General features: G+C 53.8%; 1 protein-coding gene and 1 non-coding gene across 3 annotated transcripts in view; one reads left to right on the top strand and one right to left on the bottom strand.

Annotated features, from left to right (window-relative positions):
• The window catches only part of KCNQ4 (potassium voltage-gated channel subfamily Q member 4), a 58,840-nt gene that overhangs the window by 21,595 nt on the left and 14,788 nt on the right, over window positions 1-22,457 (top strand). For both annotated transcript variants that reach the window (XM_070405000.1, XM_070405001.1), the window contains exons 2-9: window positions 12,437-12,527; window positions 13,076-13,202; window positions 13,404-13,579; window positions 14,157-14,282; window positions 15,105-15,215; window positions 15,370-15,465; window positions 18,769-18,857; window positions 20,598-20,759. In XM_070405000.1, the coding sequence (XP_070261101.1) occupies window positions 12,437-12,527; window positions 13,076-13,202; window positions 13,404-13,579; window positions 14,157-14,282; window positions 15,105-15,215; window positions 15,370-15,465; window positions 18,769-18,857; window positions 20,598-20,759 (978 nt within the window). The remainder of the gene's footprint in view (window positions 1-12,436; window positions 12,528-13,075; window positions 13,203-13,403; window positions 13,580-14,156; window positions 14,283-15,104; window positions 15,216-15,369; window positions 15,466-18,768; window positions 18,858-20,597; window positions 20,760-22,457) is intronic.
• Window positions 10,283-10,422, bottom strand: LOC139004743 (small nucleolar RNA SNORA48). The gene has a single exon (XR_011470568.1). It is a non-coding gene; the product is annotated as a small nucleolar RNA SNORA48 (small nucleolar RNA).

The following is a 22,457-nucleotide window of genomic DNA, read 5'->3' as shown; positions in this document are numbered from 1 at the left end:
AAGATTGACCTTTGCTAAGGCAACTACAAGCCTGGGACATGAACACCTGCTGTGACCTGCCCCGTTAGGAATTTATCATCAGAAGATCCTGTGTGGCTACTTTTGGTCACTGAGCTTGTTGGGCCTGTCAAGTGCCCCCCGCCCCCCTGAGCTTGTGAGGTTTATTGCATAGCCCCTTTTTGTTCACATTTTCACCCTTTATTTTCGGATTAGCTCTCTTCCCCCATGAGATTTTAAGTTTCATGAAGGCAGGGACAGTGTCTGTCTTTGTGCCTAGCCCATGGTGAGCTCTCAGTCAGTCAGTCATTCAATACTTACAGAATGAATGAGTAAGTGAGTGAGTGAATGCTCTGTGGCTCTGGGCTGTGTGGTTCCTGGAGTTGCTGCCCACCTGGGTTCTCTCATAATCCCACCTGCCACAGGGAAGGCTGAGATGTGGAGTCTGAAGTGGCCAGCAGGGCGATGCCCAGCACCATTCTGAGTTGGGCACAGGGCATTCAAGGTGAAAAGGACAGGACCTCAACCAGCTCTCGGTCTGCAGGAGGAGGCAGGTACTCAGAGCTTTTCTTGCACTGAGGTAAATGCCATGATGGAGGTGAGCATGGAGATGGGCATGGGAGATTAGGGAGCCTGCGGTGGGGGCTCCCACCCACCTAACTCAGCCAGGCTGGAGGAGGGGAGCATGAGCAAAGGTGGGGAAAGGGAACAGAGCTATGACAACAGAGTCCCAAGTGCCAGGTTGGGCCCCGAGTGGTAGAGAGTGAGGTGGCATGCTGAGGAGCTTGGGCCTGAGCCTGCAGTTCAGTGGATTTCACCCTTAAAAAAAAAAAAAAAAAAAAAGCAGCTAAGCTCTTAGTCCAAATGAAATCTTATGCCCAGCTCAGCATGTAAAACTGAGTCACCCAAATCCATCTGAAGCTGGTCAGGTGGAACTGGGGGGCGGTTTCCATTGGCCATCATCGTGTTTAAGTTTCTAAAACCCAGGCTGCCCGTATTCCGCCCCTTGGTTCACTCTTACTTTGCTGGCCTCCTTCTTGGGTTTCCCACGCTCCGTTCATTTGAGGAGTCAGCACTGTCTGACCAGCCCTGAGCAGATGGATGGTCCCTGCTCCCCCTTGTTCCCACCCGTGGCTCCTGTTGATGTGTTGCTCAGCCCACTTACCTGATACACCAGGTAGTCTAGCTGGCATGGCAGAGGGAAGCAGTGAGAACAAGTAGGAGGGGCTGGAGCAGGTCCAGGTGAGCAAGGACCAGGCTCTGACTCAAACACCTGCTCCAGAAGACACTGCCTTCCACACCTTAGTGGGACCAAGACCATCCACGCCCAAGGAAAACTGGCACGGGGGCGAGGCTGCCTGCTGCAAGGAAGGGGCAGGCTTTCAGGGCAACACGGCAGGAGCACATGTGGGCTTCATGGAGTGGAGGAGGGCTGGTGGTTCTGGAGCAGTGGTTCTCAACCTTCCTAATGCTGCGACCCTTCAATACAGTTCCTCATGTTGTGCTGACCCCCAATTTCATTGTCACAAATTGAACATAATTAAAGCATAGTGATTAATCACAAAAACAATATGTAATTATATATGTGTTTTCTGATGGTCTTAGGCGACACCTGTGAAAGGGTCGTTCGACCCCCAAAGGGGTCGCGACCCACAGGTTGAGAACCGCTGGTCTGGAGCATCAGTCTCCGCTCCAATTCTCTGCACCCCCGCCAGCTTTACTCTGTGGTTCTTGAAAAGGCGATACCATTTGCTGAGCCCGACTGAGGGGGCACCTTTCTTGGGTCAGTGTCCAGTTCTGGATGAGCCAGTGGAGGCAGGAGAGGAGCGTGGAGCCACATGGAACCACATGAAGTTGGCCTTTCTAGGGCTGTGGTGGCTGTCAGGGCTGCCCCAGGGCCGCCCTGGTCCTCGGGCATCCTGGACCTGCCAAGGGGCCTGGCCGAGAGGATGACAGTGGTGCTGAAATGGAGACTGTGCCCAGGGCTGGGTCAGCCCAGAGGAAGGGCCGCCTGTTTCTAACGGGGCCATCTAGAGGAGTCAACTTTGTATACTTTTTCAGGCGAAAGAGAATGCCTTTTTTGTTGTTGGTCCTCCAAGAGGGGCATTTTTTTCATAGTTTGTACTATGTGCTGGCAGCTGCTGTCCCTCCAGGGACATCCTCAAAGAATCTGGAACTGAGCTGAGGGACAGTCCTCTCCCCTCCACCCCACAGCGGGAGGGTCATACGGCTGAAGGGACTTCATCCCTCATTGAGTTGTCCCTCACCTTCATGTTTCAGCCAGGGAAACTGAGGCTCCATGGAGACCTCACCCCTGACCCCGAGCCCTCACACCAGCCCCTGGCCCAGAGGGGCCATGGCCGCGCAGCAGCCCTGGTGTGGGGCCCTGGGTCACATGATTTTGCTCCCTTGGCCATATTTAGAATCGCTGGATCAGGGGAAACTTCTGGTCCCAGCCCCTGAGGATTCTTGGAAAGAGCCTTGCTCTGAGGCCTGGCTGACTGCCCCTCCCCTTGGCCCCCCTGCGAGAGAAAGTAAAGCCTGTTCTTCCCAGAGGAGCCCGGGCCCTCCAGGCCCCCTGCACCCCATCAGGAAGTGCCTCTCAGATCTAGCTGCGGTCCCTTCTGTCGTATCAGCTCTGGTTTGGGGCTTAGGAAGCCCTTTTCCACCCGAAGGTGGTGAGGGCATGGCCTCTGCCCTCCAGGGACCTTGGCTGAATGGGACGGATTGGACTCATCTGTCCCCAGGAGGGAAGACAGCACCTTGCCTTTGGGCTCCTGGTCTGGGGGCTGAGGAAGGGGCCACCTACTCCCAAGGCCAAATGAGGGTGCCCGCTGGTGGCCAAGCAGGTGGCAGGCACGGGCAGGGCTGTCTGGGAGGAGGGACACTGGAGAGAGGGGAGGAAGGAAGGAAGCCCAGGAGGAAGGAAGGAGCAAGGTCTGGTTCTGCATTCACTTTAGCCTGGTTTTGGGGGCGGGGGGGGGGGGGGGGGGGCGGGGGGGGGCGGTTCCGCTCATCCTACACAGTCTGCTTCCCCCTCGGGATCATCAAGGCTTAAAAACAAAAACAAAACCCCAAATCCTATAACCAAACAAAACCAAAAATGCATGTGAGGAGCACCTACGATATTCTACATCTTTCTTCCCTCTTCGCTGTTGGCCCTGTGTTCCCAAGGGACCACTCTCCAGGGCCTGGTCAGCTCCCCTCCATCCTAGACACAGGCTGACTCGAATCTCTTCAGACCCTCCCACCCGCCCTGCTCTGCACCGCTGACAAGTAGACCTGGCCTCCTCTTCACAGAGAAAGTCGAGCCCCGTGGGAGCTCTCTGAGCATCCCCTGTCCCCCACCCTCCTCTCCCACCCAGTCCCTCCCCCTTCCCGCCTGCCCCAGGGAAGCTGGCTAGGTCCTTTCTGCTCAGCACTAGCCCTTTGTCCTCTGCTGCCCTGGGGACAACATCCACTGACATTCCCTCTCTCCCACCTCTCAACTTCTCCCTCTCTCCTTCCACCTGCCTCTCTCGTGTTAAAAAAAAAAAAAAATTCCCTGTGCTCTCTATCCTTCTCCAGCTTACTGATCTCAGCCACTACTCTCTGCGTCAAACTTCTTAAAATAGTTATACCTACACTCTCTGTCTCCACGTCCTCACTGCCCTCTCTCTTTCCCGCCCCGGCTGGGCCTGCTCCGGGCCTTTCCTCCTCCGAGGCTGTCCCTGCCCAGGCACCCAGTGACCGACTTCAGTGAACATTTTTCAGGCTTATCTCGCTTGACCTCTTGGCAGCATTTGACACTGTCGTCCGTTCCCTCCTCCGTGAAACGCTTTCTTCTGTCGGCCTGGCTCCTCTCTCTTCTGCTTCCTCCCATCTTGTTGGCTGTGCCTTCCCAGTCTGGGTGGAGGGTCTCTCCTCCCATCTGGAGTTCCACGGGGTCCTCCTCTAAATTCACCACATGCTCTCTGGACTGTCTCAGCTGCTCCATGGCCTCAGTTACCACCTCGACCCTGATGTCCCCCCAAGTCTGCATTTCCAGCTCAGGTCTCTCTTCACACCTCCTGAGTGTTTGCCCGGTGTCCCACGGTCCTCTCCACCTCAGCACATCCACAGTGGAACTCGCCGCCCCCACGCTGCTCCTCTACAGGGGTCTCCCATCATAGTTCACACATGGTGTCTTCACCATCCTGGTGCCCACTCAAATATGAGTCCTTCTCCCAATTAATCACCAAAAAGTCCTACTTTCTCAAACTTTTCCAGACCATCCACTTCTCTTTAGTGCTCCCACCATCATCTCTGTATAATCTGAATTATTGTAGAGCCTTCTACTTGCCTTTCCTCTAATTCACACTCCGTACTGCCCCTGAGCAGTGGTCCTGAAACACAAGTCAGACCTTGTCATTCTCTCTCTTAAAACTCTTCAATGGCTCCCCATTGCCTTCCGGATAATGTTCATAATGCCTAAGGGGGCCACTCAAGGCCCCTGGGTCTGGCCCTGTCTGGTCTCCCCAGAGACCTTTATTTGGGGCCATCACCATCCAGAACTGCTGGCTGCTGGCTGCCCTGGGCTTGCACTGCTTCCTCTACTTGGGGCACCCTCACTCCTGAACTCATCACCTCCTCCAACAAGTCTTCCCTGATCCCCCCACTTTGTCTTTGCTAAAGCTGCCTTGGGTTCCCGCACCCGCTGGGCACACTGTCATCACCTTGTCCATCATGTCACTGCTGTGTGAAACTTGATTAATTTTTGAGGGGCCTGGATTATTCATTTCTAGCTTCACAATAAACCTGGCTGTGCATAGATAGTAATTAAAGTTTCTTAAGTGAATGTGGCTCTGAGAGGTAAGGCCCATGGTCGGCAAACTGCTGCTCACGAGCCACATGCGGCTCTTTGGCCCCTTGAGTGTGGCTCTTCCTAAGCCTTAGGAGTACCCTAATTAAGTTAATAACAATGTACCTACCTATATAGTTTAAGTTTAAAAAATTTGGTTCTCAAAAGAAATTTCAATCGTTGTACTGTTGATATTTGGCTCTGTCGACTAATGAGTTTGCCGACCACTGGGCTAGGCGATAACCTCTTTTCTGCTGTGTACCCTCCCCCCCAACACACACACACACAGCATATCCCCAAGTATCTAACCTCCAGGCATCTGTTTCTTCAGGGAACATCTCAGAGAATCTGGAACTGAGCTCAGGGCTGACCTTCTCCCTCTACCCCATTGCTGGAGAGTCATAAGGCTGACGTATCCCATCGCATGTTGCAGACAGGGAACTGAGGCCCAGAGAGATAGTATGGCTGGTGGTTCTGGTGGACTTCGGTTCAGGTCCCAGCCTGATGACTTCGGACAACCTAATATAACTTTCTTCCTGCTTTTTTCCCTTTGAAATAACCTTCCATAACCCCCCTTTTAAAGTGTATAATTCAATGGCTTTAGTATATTCATAGAGTTGTGCAACCATCATAGCACACCATTCTGAGCCTCCAGGTCAGGGGTGGGCAACCTTTTTGTGAGTGCGTGCCAAAACCAGCAAAATCTCTGACTCAAAATTCTTCTGCGTGCCAACCCTAATTTTTTGAGAACATGTTACTCCTACTTGATATCTCTTAAGGTGTACGTATGTGAAGAACCTTGAAGAAATAATAAAATTCATTCGAGCAACAAAAACACAGTATGTGATGATGAAAAATACATTTTTAATGTATTCATGTACACTGATAGTCCGACAGAAAACTTTATGACTCCGTTTGATATTATCAGTGGGACTTTTGCTGCTGCATCACTGATGACAGAGATTTTACATCAGGTTTATATTTCATGACTTTCAGAGATATGCATGAGCTACTAGTTTCATCCGTCAGGCTACTCCTATTACAAGACTTAACAAAATTCATCACTGAGAACAAAGATTCACAAGCGTATGTGGATGAAACCAAAACACTGGTCAGATCTAGGAAGGCAGGGAGAGTTAAGGCAGAGGCATAGAAATTGCTCTTCCCCTCTCTCGTCAATCCATGTCTATGGTCTTTAAGATAACTTGTTATGTAAAATTATTTATTTATCTAAGATGCACCTACACTGAATTTATCTGAAAAATTAAAAAGTCGATATTAAGGAAAAAACTGTAAATGGAAGATTATAAGAGAGGGTTTCGTGTGCCAGCAAAAGTTACTGGCGTGCCATGTTTGGCACGAGTGCCAGGGGTTGCCCACTCCTGCTCTAGGTCCTCATGGGTCCACCTTGGGTGGTTACAGGACTGCTCTCATGGAGTGGCGAGGAGTGATGAAGAATATGCATGCAGAGGGCCTGGCACAGCGCCTGGCCAACAGGAACCCTGGGCCAGCAGGAGCAGTTACAGGGTCACAGAGGAGTCAGGGGAAAAGCCAATGTTGGCATGATACCCGCCTCCCCAGAACGGCTTTCCTCGCTCCCCTGCTCTGTGGCTGCTTCTGGGCAATGATTTGAGCTAGGCTGGGCGTGTTGGGGGAAGAGGGGCGGATAAGGCAATGAATACAGCAGTTTAAAAAGCCTTGAGGTAGCTAATAACTGGTCAGCCATAACCACTCCCATTAGCCAAGTCAGTGATTTTCAAAGTGTGGTTCCCGGAGGAGCAACATTAACATCACCAGGGAACTTTGTAGCAAAGCAGGTTCTCAGGCCCCACTTCACACTTACTGAGGCAGGCACTCTAGGAGTGGGGCCCACACATCAGCCTTTTAACAAGCCCTCCAGGTGATTCTGACGCCTGCTACGGTTTCAGAACAACAGTTCTAAGCAAACCATTCGCCTGTTCCTTGCTGCCATCCTGAATGACTGGGATAGTCACAGAATGGGGGGCTTGGGGGTAGGAAGGAGGGGCTGCTATTAGTCGCACTATAAGCCCCAGCCAGGGAGAGTCAGCCTGGCAGCGCCCACCTGTCCCAGCTCTGCCTCCTGGACTGGGCAAGGGCTCCACATTGCCAGACATGATGAGCAGAGAGGCTCCAGAAAGTGGCTGCCAGTCTGGCCTCTCTGCTGGGGCGGTTATAGAGGCCCACGCCAGCCAGCTCCTGTGTGCCATCTACACTTGGATAGATGGAGAAACTGAGGCCCCAAGCGGGGCCAGAGACAATCCTTACAGACCTTATTTGTTGCATGAATGAAGTCACACTCTGGTTCTGGCAGACACAGTCGCACCCCAGCTCAGGGCTCCTTCCCTCGTCTCTCCCTCCCTAAGCTCCAGACATTGATTTCTCTTCTGCTGTCCAAAGAGTGGGTGTCTGTGTGAGCACCCCCCCAAGAAGGCCAAGGCAGCTTGGAGGTCAACCTGAGCTGGGCTTCTGGCCCCAGCTTGGTCACTGATTCACTGTGTGATCTTGAGCAAGTGTGTCCCTTCCTGGGCCCCATTTCCTCATCTGGAAGATAGGAACAGTTATGCAGGTGCCTGGAACACAGGATGTTCTCTCTCAAGCCAAATACATGTGTTTGGCTGTATTGAGCATCTAGGTTGAGGAACCTCCCACTCAGTGCTCAAAGGCAGAGGGAGGTGAAGTTCAGGGGCTATTTATTTATTTATATTTTTTTTATTTATTTTTAATATTTTTATTTATTTCAGAGAGGAAGGGAGAGGGAGAGAGAGACAGGAACATCAATGGTGAGAGAGAATCATTGATCAGCTGCCTTCTGCATGCCCCTACTGGGAATCGAGCCCACAACCCAGGCATGTGCCCTTGACTGGAATCGAACCCAGGACCCTTCAGTCCACCGGCTCTATCCACTGAGCCAAACCAGCCAGCAGGGGCTTTTGAAACAGCATCTATCAAGTGGAGCTGGTCAGGGTCAGAGGCCTGCCTTCTCTTCCCTTCTCATGAAGATGCTGGGGAGACTGGCGGGTCAGAGATGGGTGTGCTAAAAGCTTTGGGTACCTCTTCAGTGGGTACAAACTGGGGGCTTTGGTGACATGGTGTCCTGATGTTTAACGTGCAATTCTGCTATTCATTTACGCCGTCTTTCAACACTGCTATGAAAAGTAAATAAAGCAGGGCAAAGGGAGAGAGAGTACAGATGGATTGCTATTTTGGAGAGGGGGGTGGTTGGGGACTCCAAGGAAGTGATGTTTGAACAGAGAGCTGGATGAGTAAGGGAGCAATAAATAGCAGAGAAAACAGCTAAGTCAGTGCAAAGCCTGGAGGTGGAAATACGTTCGGTGTGTTCCCGGAAGGACAAGGGCGGCAGAATGCTGGAGCCCAGTGATCCAGGGTTGAAAGGGGAGATCAAATTGAAGAAGTGGAGGTGCAGGCCGGATCTCAGAGGGCCTTGCTGGACATGCTGAGGGGCTGGACTTCACCCTTGAAGTGCCATGGGAGGTCAGTGGAGAGTTTTGAGGAGAATGATGGCTTCTGGCTTTGTGTCCCAGGAAGATCACTCTGGCTGCTTGGAAGAGAGTGGTGACAATGGGGCCAGCGTGGAGGCAGGGAGACCAGTCGGGGGCCAGGAGGTGGCTGGTGGTGAGCCATGGCCTCTACAGGAATATATTCTGAAGGTAGAGCCCACAGAAATTTCTAAAGGACAGGATGTGGAGGGTGAGAAAAAGGAGAATCAAGGCTTAACTCAGATCTGCAGCCCGAGCCCCTGGGTGGTGCCTTTATTGAAATGGGGAGACTGGAGAGGAGCAAGATTTGAGGGCAAATTGAGAGTGTGTTTTTGGTTTGAAAGGCCATTAGACATCTACAGAGAGACGTTGAATAGGCAGTTGGATATGTGAGCTGGACTCTGGGGAGAGGCTGCCACCCCCTCACACCTGCTTGATGGCAAAGGCTATTGTGTAAGGGGCTGGGGGCAGGATTCACAGTGGGTTTTCCCCCATTTGTATTTTGAAGGAAATGCATTTTAAATTTTATATTAGATTGTGATTACCCTTCTTCCTTCCTTCCTTTCTCTCTCTCTCTCTCTCTCTCTCTCTCTCTCTCTCTCTCTCTCTCTCTCCCTCTCTTTCTCTCTCTTTCTTTCTTTCTTATATGTGAGGAGCCCCTGTCAGCAAATCCCTGCTAGGCTCTTATTTATAAAATTTTGGCCCTCCGTTGACCGTGGGAAGTCATCTCAGCAGATAAATTCCTTCTCAGGGTTCACATCAAATGAATGTTTCTTCTCTGGGTCCACAATTTTAATATTTAACGGCTAGAACACTGTGTCAGTTTTTGAATTGACATTAATTCAAAACTTGATAAAGTTGTTTACATTTTAAGTGTAGGGGTACAGATGAGTCACCCCAAGATGTGCTACGCCAGCATGCAGGTTCTGAGCTAAAAACATTAAAAGCCCAGAAGGCTCAGGAAGAACCTTTTGACCTTATTGCCTAAAAAGAATTTAGACAACAGACTTGCTCCAGGAGGGGAACCATCATCATAGATGAACGACTGTATTTTAATATCTAAAATATTAGGTGTAATTGACAGGGAAGAACCTAGCAAGACCCTTTGGTCAAAGTCCTTTTTGTGACCTATTGTTTCAAGATGGCTCAATGTATTAAATAGTAACTCTTTTCGTCTCCCTGTGGATCACTTCTCTCCCTCCCCCCTCACCCTTAGCACTGAATGACATTTATACCTCATTTTGTTTTATGTGTTTGGAATTTTCATGCTTATATGAATTCCCCATGTGCATGTGTTGTTGGTGAAATGGCACCAGGTGTTAAACTGATGGAGTTAGACTGGACCTCAATACTTGAGTTCTGGCTAAGAAATAATTCAGAGCCAAGACTCAAACCATAAGAGAAAGTTTATTTAGAAAGTCATAGAGGTAGAAGTGAGTTGTAGGAGAAATGGGCACGGGAGACAAGTTATAGAGGCAAGAGAATACCCATGTTTATTCTAAAAAATATTAGGAAGTGCAGAGAAGCAAAAAGCAAAACAAAAACCAAGTCCCTCTTAACTTTTCCACCCAGAGGTAACTCCCGCTGACTCTTGGTATCTCCATATAAAAAAGCCAAGCGACCGAATGACGGAATGACCAGAACAACCAGAACAACCGCGGCCACAATCGAGCCCCCGTCCCCCATCGGGGACAGGGCTGGTCAGCCAACTGCCTGTGGCAACCCCTCCCCATGGCCGGCTCTGCCTCTGATTGCCTCCCCACCCCCACCCCAATGCGGGGGCAAGGCCGGCTGGCCGACCTTCCACGGCCCCCCCCACTGCCCCATGCCAGCCTGGCCCCAATCGGCTCCAATCGGGGTGGGCCAGCTGGACCCCATCTGTGCACGAATTCATGCACTGGGCCTCTAGTACATTATATAAAAGACATCTGCGTGTTAAAATTTTTTTTTATGTGCCTCAGGCATGAAACAGCTCTGGCCACCGACACAGGCATCAAGCTAGGATGAACTAAGGACTGTACATCTGCTTTGCCCCTCACTGATATAAGAGCAACACCACCAATCAGGTGTCTCCTTGCCCATTAAACATTTTGATCACACTGTCCTTAAGGTTCTATAAGCTACTTTTAAAAATTAACCTATTGTGAAGTGGACATTTATAGATGTGTACCTATTGGCATCGAAAGAAAAATGTTGAGAAAAAAATTCTTTTGAAACACTCAGTAGGCAGCCCCTAGTGTTGCTGAGCAATGGGACTGAAGGATTACTGTCCAGCATTGGGGTACAGGCCCATCAAGATTTGGCTGCAGCCCTTCCCAGAGGAGGGGGCTGGATGAGAAGACCTCAGGGAGGACCCTCCGCCCTTGAGCCCTGTGTCAGAGACAGTCTCTCTTCCCAGTGGATGTGGCTGCTGCGTTTTCTATGGTTAATTATTGAATAGGAGGAGCTGGTGCGGGAGAGCACCATGCCTTATGTCTTCGCTGACTTAGCTCTTGTCTGGAACTGGCCTAGGAGGCCTCCTCTTCCCTCATTCATTCAAAACTCTTTATTGACATCTGCCACCTACCTCCTCCACCCAGGGGCGTGGGCTGGGACACAGCCCTATACCTGCCCTCCGAGCAGGCCGGAAGCCCCTGTCCAAGGAGGTGTAAGTGGGTCAGGGTGTAGCCATACCCTTTCCATGTTTTTGTCCTGTCAGTCCCTGCTTTGCAGATGAGGAGACTGTCTTGGGAAGGTGGGTGACTTTCCCAGGGCCACACACATGGCAGGACTGGAATTCGAACCCAGGTCTCTCTGATTCCCAGCCCATGCCCCTGTCACCATGAAACATGAACTCAAAGCTATGTTGAAAGTGATTCGGGCCACATACAGGGAGGCCAGCATTGGGAGGGGCCATCCAGAGGGCTCCTTGAGCAGGGAGAGTTGTGTGGGGGAAGGGAGCAGTCTCAGCAGGCTACCATGGTGAGGTATTTTAGGCAGAATGCAGCATCAGCAGACCCAGGTGGGGAGACTCTGGGAACATTTGGGGGAGGCTGTGTGGGTCAATCCACAAGGGATGTGTTTCCAGAGAAGTCCATTCCCTCAGGTGTCTCTTCCAGGGCACATGTCCTATAACCACTCCCCACTCCCCCCCTCACCCCCACCCCCATCCCAAAAAGGAGAGCTTCCAGGAGTCCAGCATTCCCTGTTGCTGCATCTTCCCCTCATCCTACCTCCGTCACGCACTCACATCCTCCGGGGGCCACCAACTTCTGTCCTCATGTCCTTTCCCTTCTGCCCATCCACTGAAACGTGGTTCTAACCTCATCCTGGACACACTGAGCCACCTTTGGCAATGCCATTTGTTCCCTGGGCCTCCATTCCCTTAGGTGTGAAATTGGGGCTGAGGGAGTGGTGGGAGAGGTGGGTTCTAAAGTACCCTCCTTGTCTAAACATCTGGTTCTGGGCCACTCAGTCGCTTCCTGCTTCCTTCAGGGGAGTTCCAGGCCTCCACCTCATGGCTCCTTGATGCCTGATTCCCTTCTTCACACCCTCTCCGCCTCTGCACTCTGTATTCTTCTCTCTCTACCTGTTCTCCCTAGTTCCCTTTCCTTCCATAGCTATCAGATTATTTAATTTCTTAAGTGCCCGCAAAGGTAAGACAATTGACCTTTGATGAAGCCATGTTTCTGCCACCTCAGGTGTCAGGGAATGGGGGTCCCTTCCCTCCTTCAGCTGCTGACCTTCCCTTTCCCCTCCCTCAATCTCTGGAGCACTTCTCTCAAGACAACCTCGGAGCCAGGGGCTGAGGTTGTGAATGGCTGAGCCTGGAGGTGTTCCTGACTGTGGGACCCTGGGCCAGTCTAGATCAACCTGCCTCTCGAAGCTACATCAAGGGGCCTGTGGCTCAGTAGCCTGGAGCCTGGGGGCTGCTCCCTTTGGTGTTCAGCACAAGCCACGATTCCAGGGAACTCTGATTCCGAACCTTCTATCTGCTCTGCAGATACCTCTTCTCAAACAATGCTTCCCTCCTCCTCTGGCTCCACAGCCCCCTGCTGAGTGAGGCTCCTTGGCTGTCCTGCCCACCCAGCAGACTAACCCTTCCTTCATGCCGCTATTGCAGATTTTTGCTGGTGTTCACCTGCCTGGTGTTGTCCGTGCTGTCCACTATCCAGGAGCACCAGGAACTTGCCAATGAGTGTCTTCTCATCTTGGTGAGTGCTAGAGTCCCTGTCTGAGGGAGGCCTTTTTATACCATGGCTCAGAGCGTGGCCTCCTGTGCTGTGTTCCCTGAGCTGGTGGCTGCCCATCTCTGGGTTTCATCTCCTGCTTTATAGCAGGTGTTGGGGACCTCCTGCCTCTATGCCAGGGCTTATGATGGGCCGAGAGGAGGTGAGTAGGTCCCACTCCTTCTCAGGACCCAAACTGCTAACGCCACCCCCCAAACAGAAACATCTCGGAGGGGACAGCTGACAGACAGCCACCCTTTATGTCACTTAGTCTGCTTTAGAGTCCGGGGCGACTGGGAGTGGGAGGGTGGGGTGAGGAGAGAAACCCCGACAGCTCACAGGGACAGAGAGGACAGACTTGAATTTTCAGTCTCTTTGGAAGGGGCCACCTGCCTTCGAGAATCCCCCTCGGTTCACCCAGGTGTAAGCACCTCCAGAGAAGTGGGCTGAGGAGACCCTAGTACCTCTACCCCAGGGACTCCAGGCTGCGTCAGGGCTGGAGACTGGGGAGAGCTCAGGCCCTGGCCCCACAGGAATTTGTGATGATCGTGGTGTTTGGCCTGGAGTACATCATCCGTGTCTGGTCCGCCGGATGCTGCTGCCGCTACCGAGGATGGCAGGGCCGCTTCCGCTTTGCCAGAAAACCCTTCTGTGTCATAGGTAATAAGGCCTGACCCCCTTTACCTGACCCGTGACCCCCAAGCCCCAGGGTTGGCACCCTGACCCCATATCTGACCCGGACCCTGGCTGCTGGCACAGACTCAAGGGACCCTCTCCCCTCCTCCCCCCCATGGCCCCACTGACGGGGGGTGGGCTGGGCTGTTGGCGGTGGCCGTGACCGCACCATCCCCGCCCCTGCAGACTTCATCGTGTTCGTGGCCTCGGTGGCCGTCATCGCCGCGGGCACGCAGGGCAACATCTTCGCCACGTCTGCGCTGCGCAGCATGCGCTTCCTGCAGATCCTGCGCATGGTGCGCATGGACCGCCGCGGCGGCACCTGGAAGCTGCTGGGCTCCGTGGTCATGGCGCACAGCAAGGTGAGGGCGCGGGGCGTGGCGGGGGCGCGGCCGGGTCGGGCGGAGCAGGAGGGCGGGGCCAGAGTGGAGCCCGGGAGGCTGGACCCGGCTGGGAGGCGGGGCTGAAGGGAAGGGCTTGAGGGTCTCATTTAGAGACTTCTGGTTGCAGGGTACGTGCACAGCAAAGTGGGGAGCTGGGACGAGTCTGGGGGTGGGATGGGGGCGAGGCTAGATGTGGGGACAGATCGAAACCTAAAAGTGAGGCTTGGGGGCAGGGCAAGATGGGTCTGGGGGCGGAGGTCTGAGCGTGGAACCTGGAAGGTCAAGGGCGGGGGCGGGGCGTGCCCTGACGTTTTAAGGGCCTGGCCATTGCGGGAAGGAGGGGCCGGGTGTCCCTGATGGGAGGAGTAGAGACAGGCGCCTGGGAACTACAAAGGGCGGGGTACTTTTTATCCCCTTCCCAACACCTCTCATGGGCCATTCTGGGGGCCTCCACTCCCCCCCTCCCACCTCTCCCAGGTGGGCTCAGCGTCCCCCACTTCCTCACGCCTTCCCGCCTCGGTCCCACCTGTGGTCTCACCCGTTGCTGCCCCCGCAGGAGCTGATCACCGCCTGGTACATCGGGTTCCTGGTGCTCATCTTCGCCTCCTTCCTGGTCTATCTGGCCGAGAAGGACGCCAACTCCGACTTCTCCTCCTACGCTGACTCGCTTTGGTGGGGAACGGTACGCGAGGGTCTCCCTTCCCCTTAGGACCATCTCTGACCCTTGTGGCCTCCGATTCAGCCTCCGATTCAGGGTTGGGCAGGCCTGTCCCTGTTCTCTCTGCTACGGCTGGGGCCCCTATGACCAATCTGTATGCTAGCTCCCCAATTTGCCCCATGGACCTGCTTGTGCCCCTATCTAATCCCAGATGCCAAGCCCTGTGGCCTGTATCCCAGCATGGGGCTGGGGGGTGAGGAGGGGCGGGATTTGTCTGTGCCCCTAGCCCAGTGGTCGGCAAACCACGGCTCGCGAGCCACATGCGGCTCTTTGGCCCCTTGAGTGTGGCTCTTCCACAAAATGCCACGTGCCGGTGCACAGGTACAGTGCGATTAAAACTTCGTGGCCCATGCGCAGAAGTCGGTTTTTCAGAAAGGAGATGGACGAAACAAGTATACAAGATGAGTGTGGATGGGAGAGTTGGAAGGGGTCGACCTCAGCGAAGGTACCTCAATCAGATTGAGGATGTTTTTAGCAAAGGCCAGCTTAGGAGTACCCTAATTAAGTTAATAACAATGTACCTACCTATATAGTTTAAGTTTAAAAAATGTGGCTCTCAAAAGAAATTTCAGTCGTTGTACTGTTGATATTTGGCTCTGTCGACTAATGAGTTTGCCAACCACTGCACTAGCCAATCCCCATGACAAGTCCTTATGACCAGTCCCCGGTGGGCAACCATGGGGGGCCCTTCCCTCTCGATCAGGCCTTCATCTCTGTGTGCCCCCAACAAGTTCATGTGGGTGGCCACTGTGACCAGCCCTGTGGGTAACCTATTTGTGTTCCCAGATTACCCTGACAACCATCGGCTATGGTGACAAGACGCCGCACACGTGGCTGGGCAGGGTCCTGGCTGCCGGCTTCGCCTTACTAGGCATCTCCTTCTTTGCCTTGCCTGCCGTGAGTCCCTCTCTGCCTAGGATTGCCCGGCCAGGGGAAGGGGTCCTGGGGGCAGAGCCTGCTAAGTGCCTGTCCCACGTGGAGAGCGTCTCAGAAGGGCAGAGACTGCCTGTTATGCCGAACCACGTTCCCCCAACCATGCCTACTCCCCCAGGGCATCCTCGGCTCTGGCTTCGCCCTGAAGGTGCAGGAGCAGCATCGGCAGAAGCACTTTGAGAAGCGGAGGATGCCAGCAGCCAACCTCATTCAGGTACCGGATGCCTGGGAAGCCCCTGAACTGAATTGGCGTGGCAACACTGTATGCTGACTCTTGTGTCCCAGCTTCACAACTGTGACTCCACTTTGAAGCTCAGAGAGGAAATGTGACTTTTCTGGGTCATATGCCAAGTCAGGAACAGAGCTGGGATGCTGACTCAGATTGTCGAAAATGTCCCTCTGTACCAAGTGCCCAGTTTAGGATTAGTCAGAGCTGCCCCACTGGCCGACTCCGGTCCCAGTGCGACACGGCCTGAAGTGGAAGACAGCTGGCGGAGAGGCCCTAGGTCAGCGGTTCTCAACCTGTGGGTCGCGACCCCTCTGGCGGTCGAACGACCCTTTCACAGGGGTCGCCTAAGACCATCCTGCATATCAGATATTTATATTATGATTCATAACAGTAGCAACATTACAGTTATGAAGTACCAACGAAAATAATTTTATGGTTGGGTCACAACATGAGGAACTATATTTAAAGGGCCAGAAAGTTGAGAACCACTGCCCTAGGTGCTTGGTAGAGACACCCATCCGCTGTGCAGCCAGCAGTGCACTTGTTCCACTCCAAACACCTTAACTCATTAATTCATTCTACAAGCACTCACACGAATGAATGTTGTAACTGCAAACTGAGATCGATGTCTTGAAAGAAAGAAATGGTTCTCTGAAGAGCTTTTAACAGGGGACCTTGAAGAGGGATTCAGGGAAGGCTACCCTGGGAAAATGATACTTGAGCTGAGAGCTGGATGATGGGTAGGTGTTAAGTGGTGAAGAGGTGAAGCGGGGAGACTCAGGGTAAGGGAACAGCATGTGCAAAGGTCCTGGTGTGTTTGACGAACTTGAAGAAAGCTAGCAGGGCCAGAACAGGAGCTGAAGGAAGAGTGGAGAGTGGATAGGTGGGCCAGGCCCAAACGCGGGGCCACAGGGAGGAGTGTCACTTTTTCCTAAGAGCAATGTGGACAGGTCTGAAGGAGGGGAGCGGGTGACATGATCATATTTGTGTTTTGAAAAGTGATGAATGGATTGGACGGTGACTCAGGTAAGTGTGGGAGACCGGAAGAAAAGACTCTGGCAACAGTCTGGGCGAAGCAGGTTGCTGGGTGATGTGAAATGGAAAGAAATGGGCAGATTCTGCATATTTAAGAGGTGAAATAAGTGACATCAGGAGTGAGGGTGAGGGAGATGGCAGGATGACTTCCAGGTAGGGCGACACCTCCAGGTTTGCTCAACTGGATGGTTGATGGCCCTGCTCTCTGGAGTGGGACCAGATGTGGAGCCGGAAGAATGTGAGTTTGCCTGGAGCATGTGGAGTCTGAGGGTCTTCTGAGCCCCTGGGTGGCGATGTTGAGCAGGCAACTGGATGCCAGATGTGCCTCTGAGAGGAGAGAAATGGGCAGGGCAGAAACGGACAGCTGTTGCATGTAGACCTAACAAAGCCCTGGGCCTGGATGAGCTCCCCTCGTGGGTAAAGAGGGAGCAGAGAAGATGGGCCAGACCTGGGCTTTTTGGAGCCTCAACATTTCATGGCTGGGCAGGCAAAGTTGAGCCAGCCAAGGAGATAGAAGCAGCAGCCAGAAGAGTGGGGTAAAAACTAGCAGTGTGTGGCCTCAGTTTCCCCACTGTGCTGAGGCATTCTGATGGGGCACGGGCTGAGACAAGGGCTCAGATTTGGGTGACTCTGTGACTCAGCCTTGGCTTCTCCCTGGTCAAGTGTGTGTGCAAGAGACTCACCTGCGGGAGACAGCTCAGGGAATGTAGGCACAGCCATATCGGCGTCCTCTCCAGCATGCCCCCCTCTGACCCCCAACCCAAGTCTGACTCAACCCCTCCTTATCTCTCCTCCCCAGGGTGGAATTCCGCTCCCATCCCCGCTATCTCCAGCCACCAGCCTAGCCTTTCCTTTTCAGTGTCCCTGGGGCACAATGGCCACTGTCCCCTGGGAGCTGGCCTTTGGAGGGGCATTGGAGGGGCAGGCAGCTGGCACTTCCATGCCGAGAGACAGCTGGTATTGTGGTGCCCATAATTAATGAGACAGTCTGGCAGCTGCTCCCCAGCCTATGCCAGGGGCCTAGGCAAGCAGGAAGTAAAAATATTCCTGTCCTGGGAGGGTGCCCGGCTGGTGAGTTCATCAGTGGGCAGTCCCTTGAGGACAACAGGCACCCCAAAAGGGGGGGCACCCCGGGCCAGTTCTACTTCGCCGTGTCTAACAGCTTCCATGCCTCCCTGCCCTCGCTGATCGCCCCACTCACAGTCCCTCCTGGCTCTTCCCCTTACCTGGAGGGAAGGAAACAGACCTTCCTCTTGTCTGACCCTCATTCCTCCTGCTGCGAGGAAACCCTGCAAGTCCATGAATGCGGAGGGAGGTGATGCTCTGTCTTCCCCTCCTCAACCCTTGGGCAGTGACAGGCAGCTGGGAAAGAGGGGGTGGGGTTGTTAGTGATAATGATTCACTCAGTCAGCATTCATTCCTTGAACATTTGCAGAATACTCACCATGTGCCAGAGGATGCAGTGGTGATCAAAACACAGCTTACAGTCTAGCAGCGGTTCTCAACCTGTGGGTCGCGACCCCTTTGGCGCTTGAACGACCCTTTCACAGGGGTCGCCTAAGACCATCCTGCATATCAGATATTTACATTACGATTCATAACAGTAGCAACATTACACTTATGAAGTAGCAACGAAAATAATTTTATGGTTGGGTCACAACATAAGAAACTGTATTTAAAGGGCCAGAAGGTTGAGAACCACTGGAGAAGGAAAGACATTAATCAAATTCACAATGAATAGATAGCTATCAGTGGTATAGTAAGGGAGATAACAGGAGGGTTTAACAGGGGAACTTGGCATTAACTGCCAACTATATGCCAGGTACTACACTTGGCATATCACATACACTCACCTATTTAATCCTCTCAACACCCAGTTAGGTAAGTAGTATTACACCCATTTTACAGACGAGGTAACTGAGGCTCTGCAGCTTTACTTAACTTGCCCATAAGGGGCACAGCTAGGATTGAAAACCCGTCTACCTGATGACAGAACCCCAGCTCTTAGCTGCTGTACTCCAAGGTCCCTGGCTTTGAGGCTGATCTGCTCGTCACCTTGGGAAAGTCATTTCCCTCTAGGCCACCATTTCTTTGGCTGGCCCTGCTGGTGGCTATGGAATTGAAACTGGCTTATGGTTCTGCGTACCCTTCAGCTGGCCCAGGCCTGGGTTGTCTCAGGGGCAGAGGGTTGGTGGGGGGCTGAGAGGCCGCACTGATGCCTTGTCTCCCGTTTCCCTTCCCTCATACCACCAGGCTGCATGGCGCCTATACTCCACTGACAGGAACCGGGCTTACCTGACGGCCACCTGGTACTACTATGACAGTATCCTCCCATCCTTCAGGTAGGCCCTGGTGCAGGGGGAAGGCGGGAAAGGGGCTGCCAGTAATGCCCCGTGAGGACGAATGGCTGGGATTCAGCCCTGGAGGGTGGGAAAGGGATGATGGCTCCCAAGGGCGCATCTGGGGCTGGCTCTGCAGATCCTACCTACCTCAGAGCCTGGAGGGTCTTCTCTCCCCCTCTCTGTGCCATGGGAAGACTGTGGACACTGAGCACAGGGCGTGGGGTAGAGCCCTGCCTGCCCCTCTGGATGAACCCGAGCCCTGGAGTGCTGGCAGTCTGCATGCGTCCCCGGAGTCACTGCCACCCAGGGTAGTGGCACAGCCAGCTCATCTCCCCTCGGTCTGAGTTGGGGGCACTGTTAACCTTGCCAGCTTGGCGTATTGCAATGGATCGAGAAAGTCTGGGATGGGCCTGAATGGGCATGCCGGAGTTGGGTGCAAGAGCCCACATAGTACCTCTGTGTGTGAATATGTACCTACTTTTACTGTACTAGGCAGCAGCTTTAGGGCCCAGAAGTGAGTTTGTCCACTGACCCAGGTCGGGGTAAGATTGCACAGGGTGGCTCCATGCAGGTTTGCATCATCAAGGTTTGTGTGGCCAGGTGCCTGGCCAAGCCCTTAGGTAGGAATGAAGACCATGGAGCACAGCTTGGTCCCGCGGGCAGGCGGGCATCAAGCGGCGTCAAGGCAGGCCAGGCTGCTGTGCTCAGCGCTTCTGCTGGCGCCTTTTTTTTTTTTTTTTTTTTTTTGGCCTCATTAGTTCTCCAAGAGCAGCTGTTGCATGATCCCACTCATCCCTACACCTGGCGTCCTCCCTCCCTACTCCCTCCCAGCCCCAGGGGGTTCCCAGGGGAGGAGCAGGAGGAAGGGGCCTGGGAAGGGGAGCTCCCAGAATCACACTGGTTTCCCCATCTCTCCACCTGGCAGCTGGTGGAGACCAGGAGGGTAGTTAGTTTAGGAGAAGCTGCCCTTTCCAGGAGGAACCCAAGGACTCAAGGCCGGCCTTGGGGAATGGCGCAGGGGCTGGTTTGTTAGAAATATGATGTGCGTGGAGGAGGGGGGAGGATTTTGGGTTGGGGTGATCTTGGGTCCTCTGGTAAGAGGGACAGAGCTTGGTTTGGAGATTCTGGGTTGACTAGGTCTCCTGCTCCTTGGACCGCAGTTTCTTCATCTATACAACGGAAAGGTAGAAAGGGGAGCTGTCTTCCTTGGGTTATGGAAACAGGAAATGCCTGGAGAATTATGAAGAAGTTGAGCCCCAGATCCGGTCTCCAATAACCCAGAGCTTCAGGGGAAGGAGCTGGCTAGCCACCCGATCACATCTCCCTCTCCAGCCTCAGTTTCCCCCCCTAAAATTCGGAGTCAACTCTGGAGGCTGAGGATTTCAGGGCTGCCACTGGCCGCCGGGTAGGCACAGCTCCAGATCCCTGTGCACAGCTTGGTGAGCAGAGTGAGCTGCATTTGAGCTCCCACTTGCCCCCTCGTGAGGGTGCTCTGGAGTGTGCCCAGCCTGCACAACCATACTTGGCATCCCTGAGGCCTTCCCAGGAACTGAGTGTAGAAAGAGAGGGAGGGAGGCTAGTCTCTCCCACACCGTACGCTGCCTGCTCCGGCCTGGCGTGTTTGCTGAGTCCCTGGAGAGAGGCAGGGCCCGGCTGGATGTAGCTCAGGAGCTCAGTGCCCACCGAGTGAGGGGGTGGTGCCAGGGCCCTGCCTGCCGCTGATGGCACCCTCTCCTGCAGAGAGCTGGCCCTCTTGTTTGAGCACGTGCAACGGGCCCGCAATGGGGGCCTACGGCCCCTGGAGGTGCGGCGGGCGCCAGTACCCGACGGAGCGCCCTCCCGTTACCCGCCCGTTGCCACCTGCCACCGGCCGGGCAGCACCTCCTTCTGCCCTGGGGAAAGGTAGGGGCCCTCTGGGGCCACCGCCTCCTCTTGCTTCTTCTCCTCTTCCATTCTCTGTCTCGTCCTCTCTCAGACTTGTGTCCAGCCACTACATGGCTGTCTGGGCCTGTTCTGGGGACTCCCAGGTCTTGTCATGAGGCCTGGGCAGTTGTCGAGCAGCCTGACAGATACAGACTGAGAGCCTCTCTGGAGGGGTCAGGCTGCACTCACCTTTTTTGTCACCTGGGAGAGTGGGGGATCTGTCCCCACCATCCTTTCCTATCACCTCCTCCATTCATTCCGTTGTCCTCTTTCTTTCTCTGTTTCCATGCCTCCCCCCTCCCTCACTCTTCCATCCCTGCACCCCCATCCCTCCTGGGAAGCTGGAGAGAGGAGGAGGCCGCTGGCCACAGGTGCTTACGGCTCAGGTAATCGTGGGCACCGTCCTGGGGTGTGAGGGCAGGGACCCCTCCCCCAGCATGTTCCTCTAGAAAGGGTTTGACACTGAACTCGCCTCTCGGGAACAAGACGCCAGCTGGAAAGACAGCTCTGTGACTAAGAACTGCTGTAGGACCTACGTAAACTCAACCAATGACTAATGCTCTTGTCTTGTGTAACCCTTGTCCACAGCTTTGCTAATCCCAGGGATCCTCCTGGGATTCTCCCACAATGCCTTTCTTCTTTTCTGAGGGACAGTTTGCTGCTCCCCGCAGTCTTCTACCCCTAGACCTGACTTGCCTGGAGCTTTTGCATCTAGAAAAAACACAGAAATAATGTTTGCCCTCCCCCCCCCCCCGCCCCCGCCACACACACACACATAAATGTTCATAATAGTGGATTTCCAAGCCTATTTGGATAAGGGAAGCCCCCTAACTCACAGTGTGGGAGTAGAGCTTTGAGGTTAAGGATTCAGTCCCCCCTCATTTCTCATCTGTCCTTTGCCCATCTCTTTGTTTTGTCTCATCTTCACACATCATCCCTGCAACAGCCAGCCGGGCATCTGGGCCTTGAGCCTCAGGTGTGATGCTGAGCCTGTGGCCCAGAACAAGGGAGGGGAGAAGAGGTGACCCACTCTGTGGTCAGGAGGAGGAAGCGCGGTGCAAGCTCACCTATGCCACCTGATGCTGTGTGTCCTTGAGAAAGCCATCAAGTCACTCTGAGCCTCTGGGTCCTGGGCAGCAAATCAGTGATGTTTTAGCTGATAAGGAGCTCTTGGTTCTCTTGGTTTCTGGGCAGAAAAGCTTGGGGAGCTGGGAGGAGGGGGTTTTGGTGCAGGGGACTCTAGGAGCAGCATTTCTTCCCTGTTCTGAGTAAGGACACTTGGGGGGTGGAGGCGCTTAACAGAGAGGCAGAGCCAGCCCTCCAAGTCTGGGGCTGGAGGGAGGGGCCAGGCCAGGCTGGCAGCTCCCTGGAAGAGCATCGCATTCAGTTTCTCTGTCACGGCCTAAAGCCGTCATTGTTTTTCCCATCCGAACCCGGCCCCGGCCTCCAGGCAGAAACTCAAAAGTTTTTGGCATTGGTGCAACCCTGCCCAGCTGAGCCAGGGTGCTCTGTAGCTTCCAGTTCACTCTGGCCTCACCTTATCTAAATAGGAAGGTTCGGGGGATGGAGATTAGCTTGTGACCAGCACCTGTGCCACCCCTCACAGCTGCTCTGGGTCTCCAGGCCCCCCAAGGCCTAGGAACAGATGATTAGTGAGTGCTTGGCTGTCACTAACTC

The sequence above is a fragment of the Myotis yumanensis genome, unplaced genomic scaffold (genome assembly GCF_028538775.1).
Source record: "Myotis yumanensis isolate MYYU_CA2020_CCGP unplaced genomic scaffold, mMyoYum1.0.hap1 SCAF_2, whole genome shotgun sequence".
Lineage (NCBI taxonomy): Eukaryota > Metazoa > Chordata > Mammalia > Chiroptera > Vespertilionidae > Myotis > Myotis yumanensis.
This window is presented reverse-complemented; position numbering and strand designations above follow the sequence as displayed.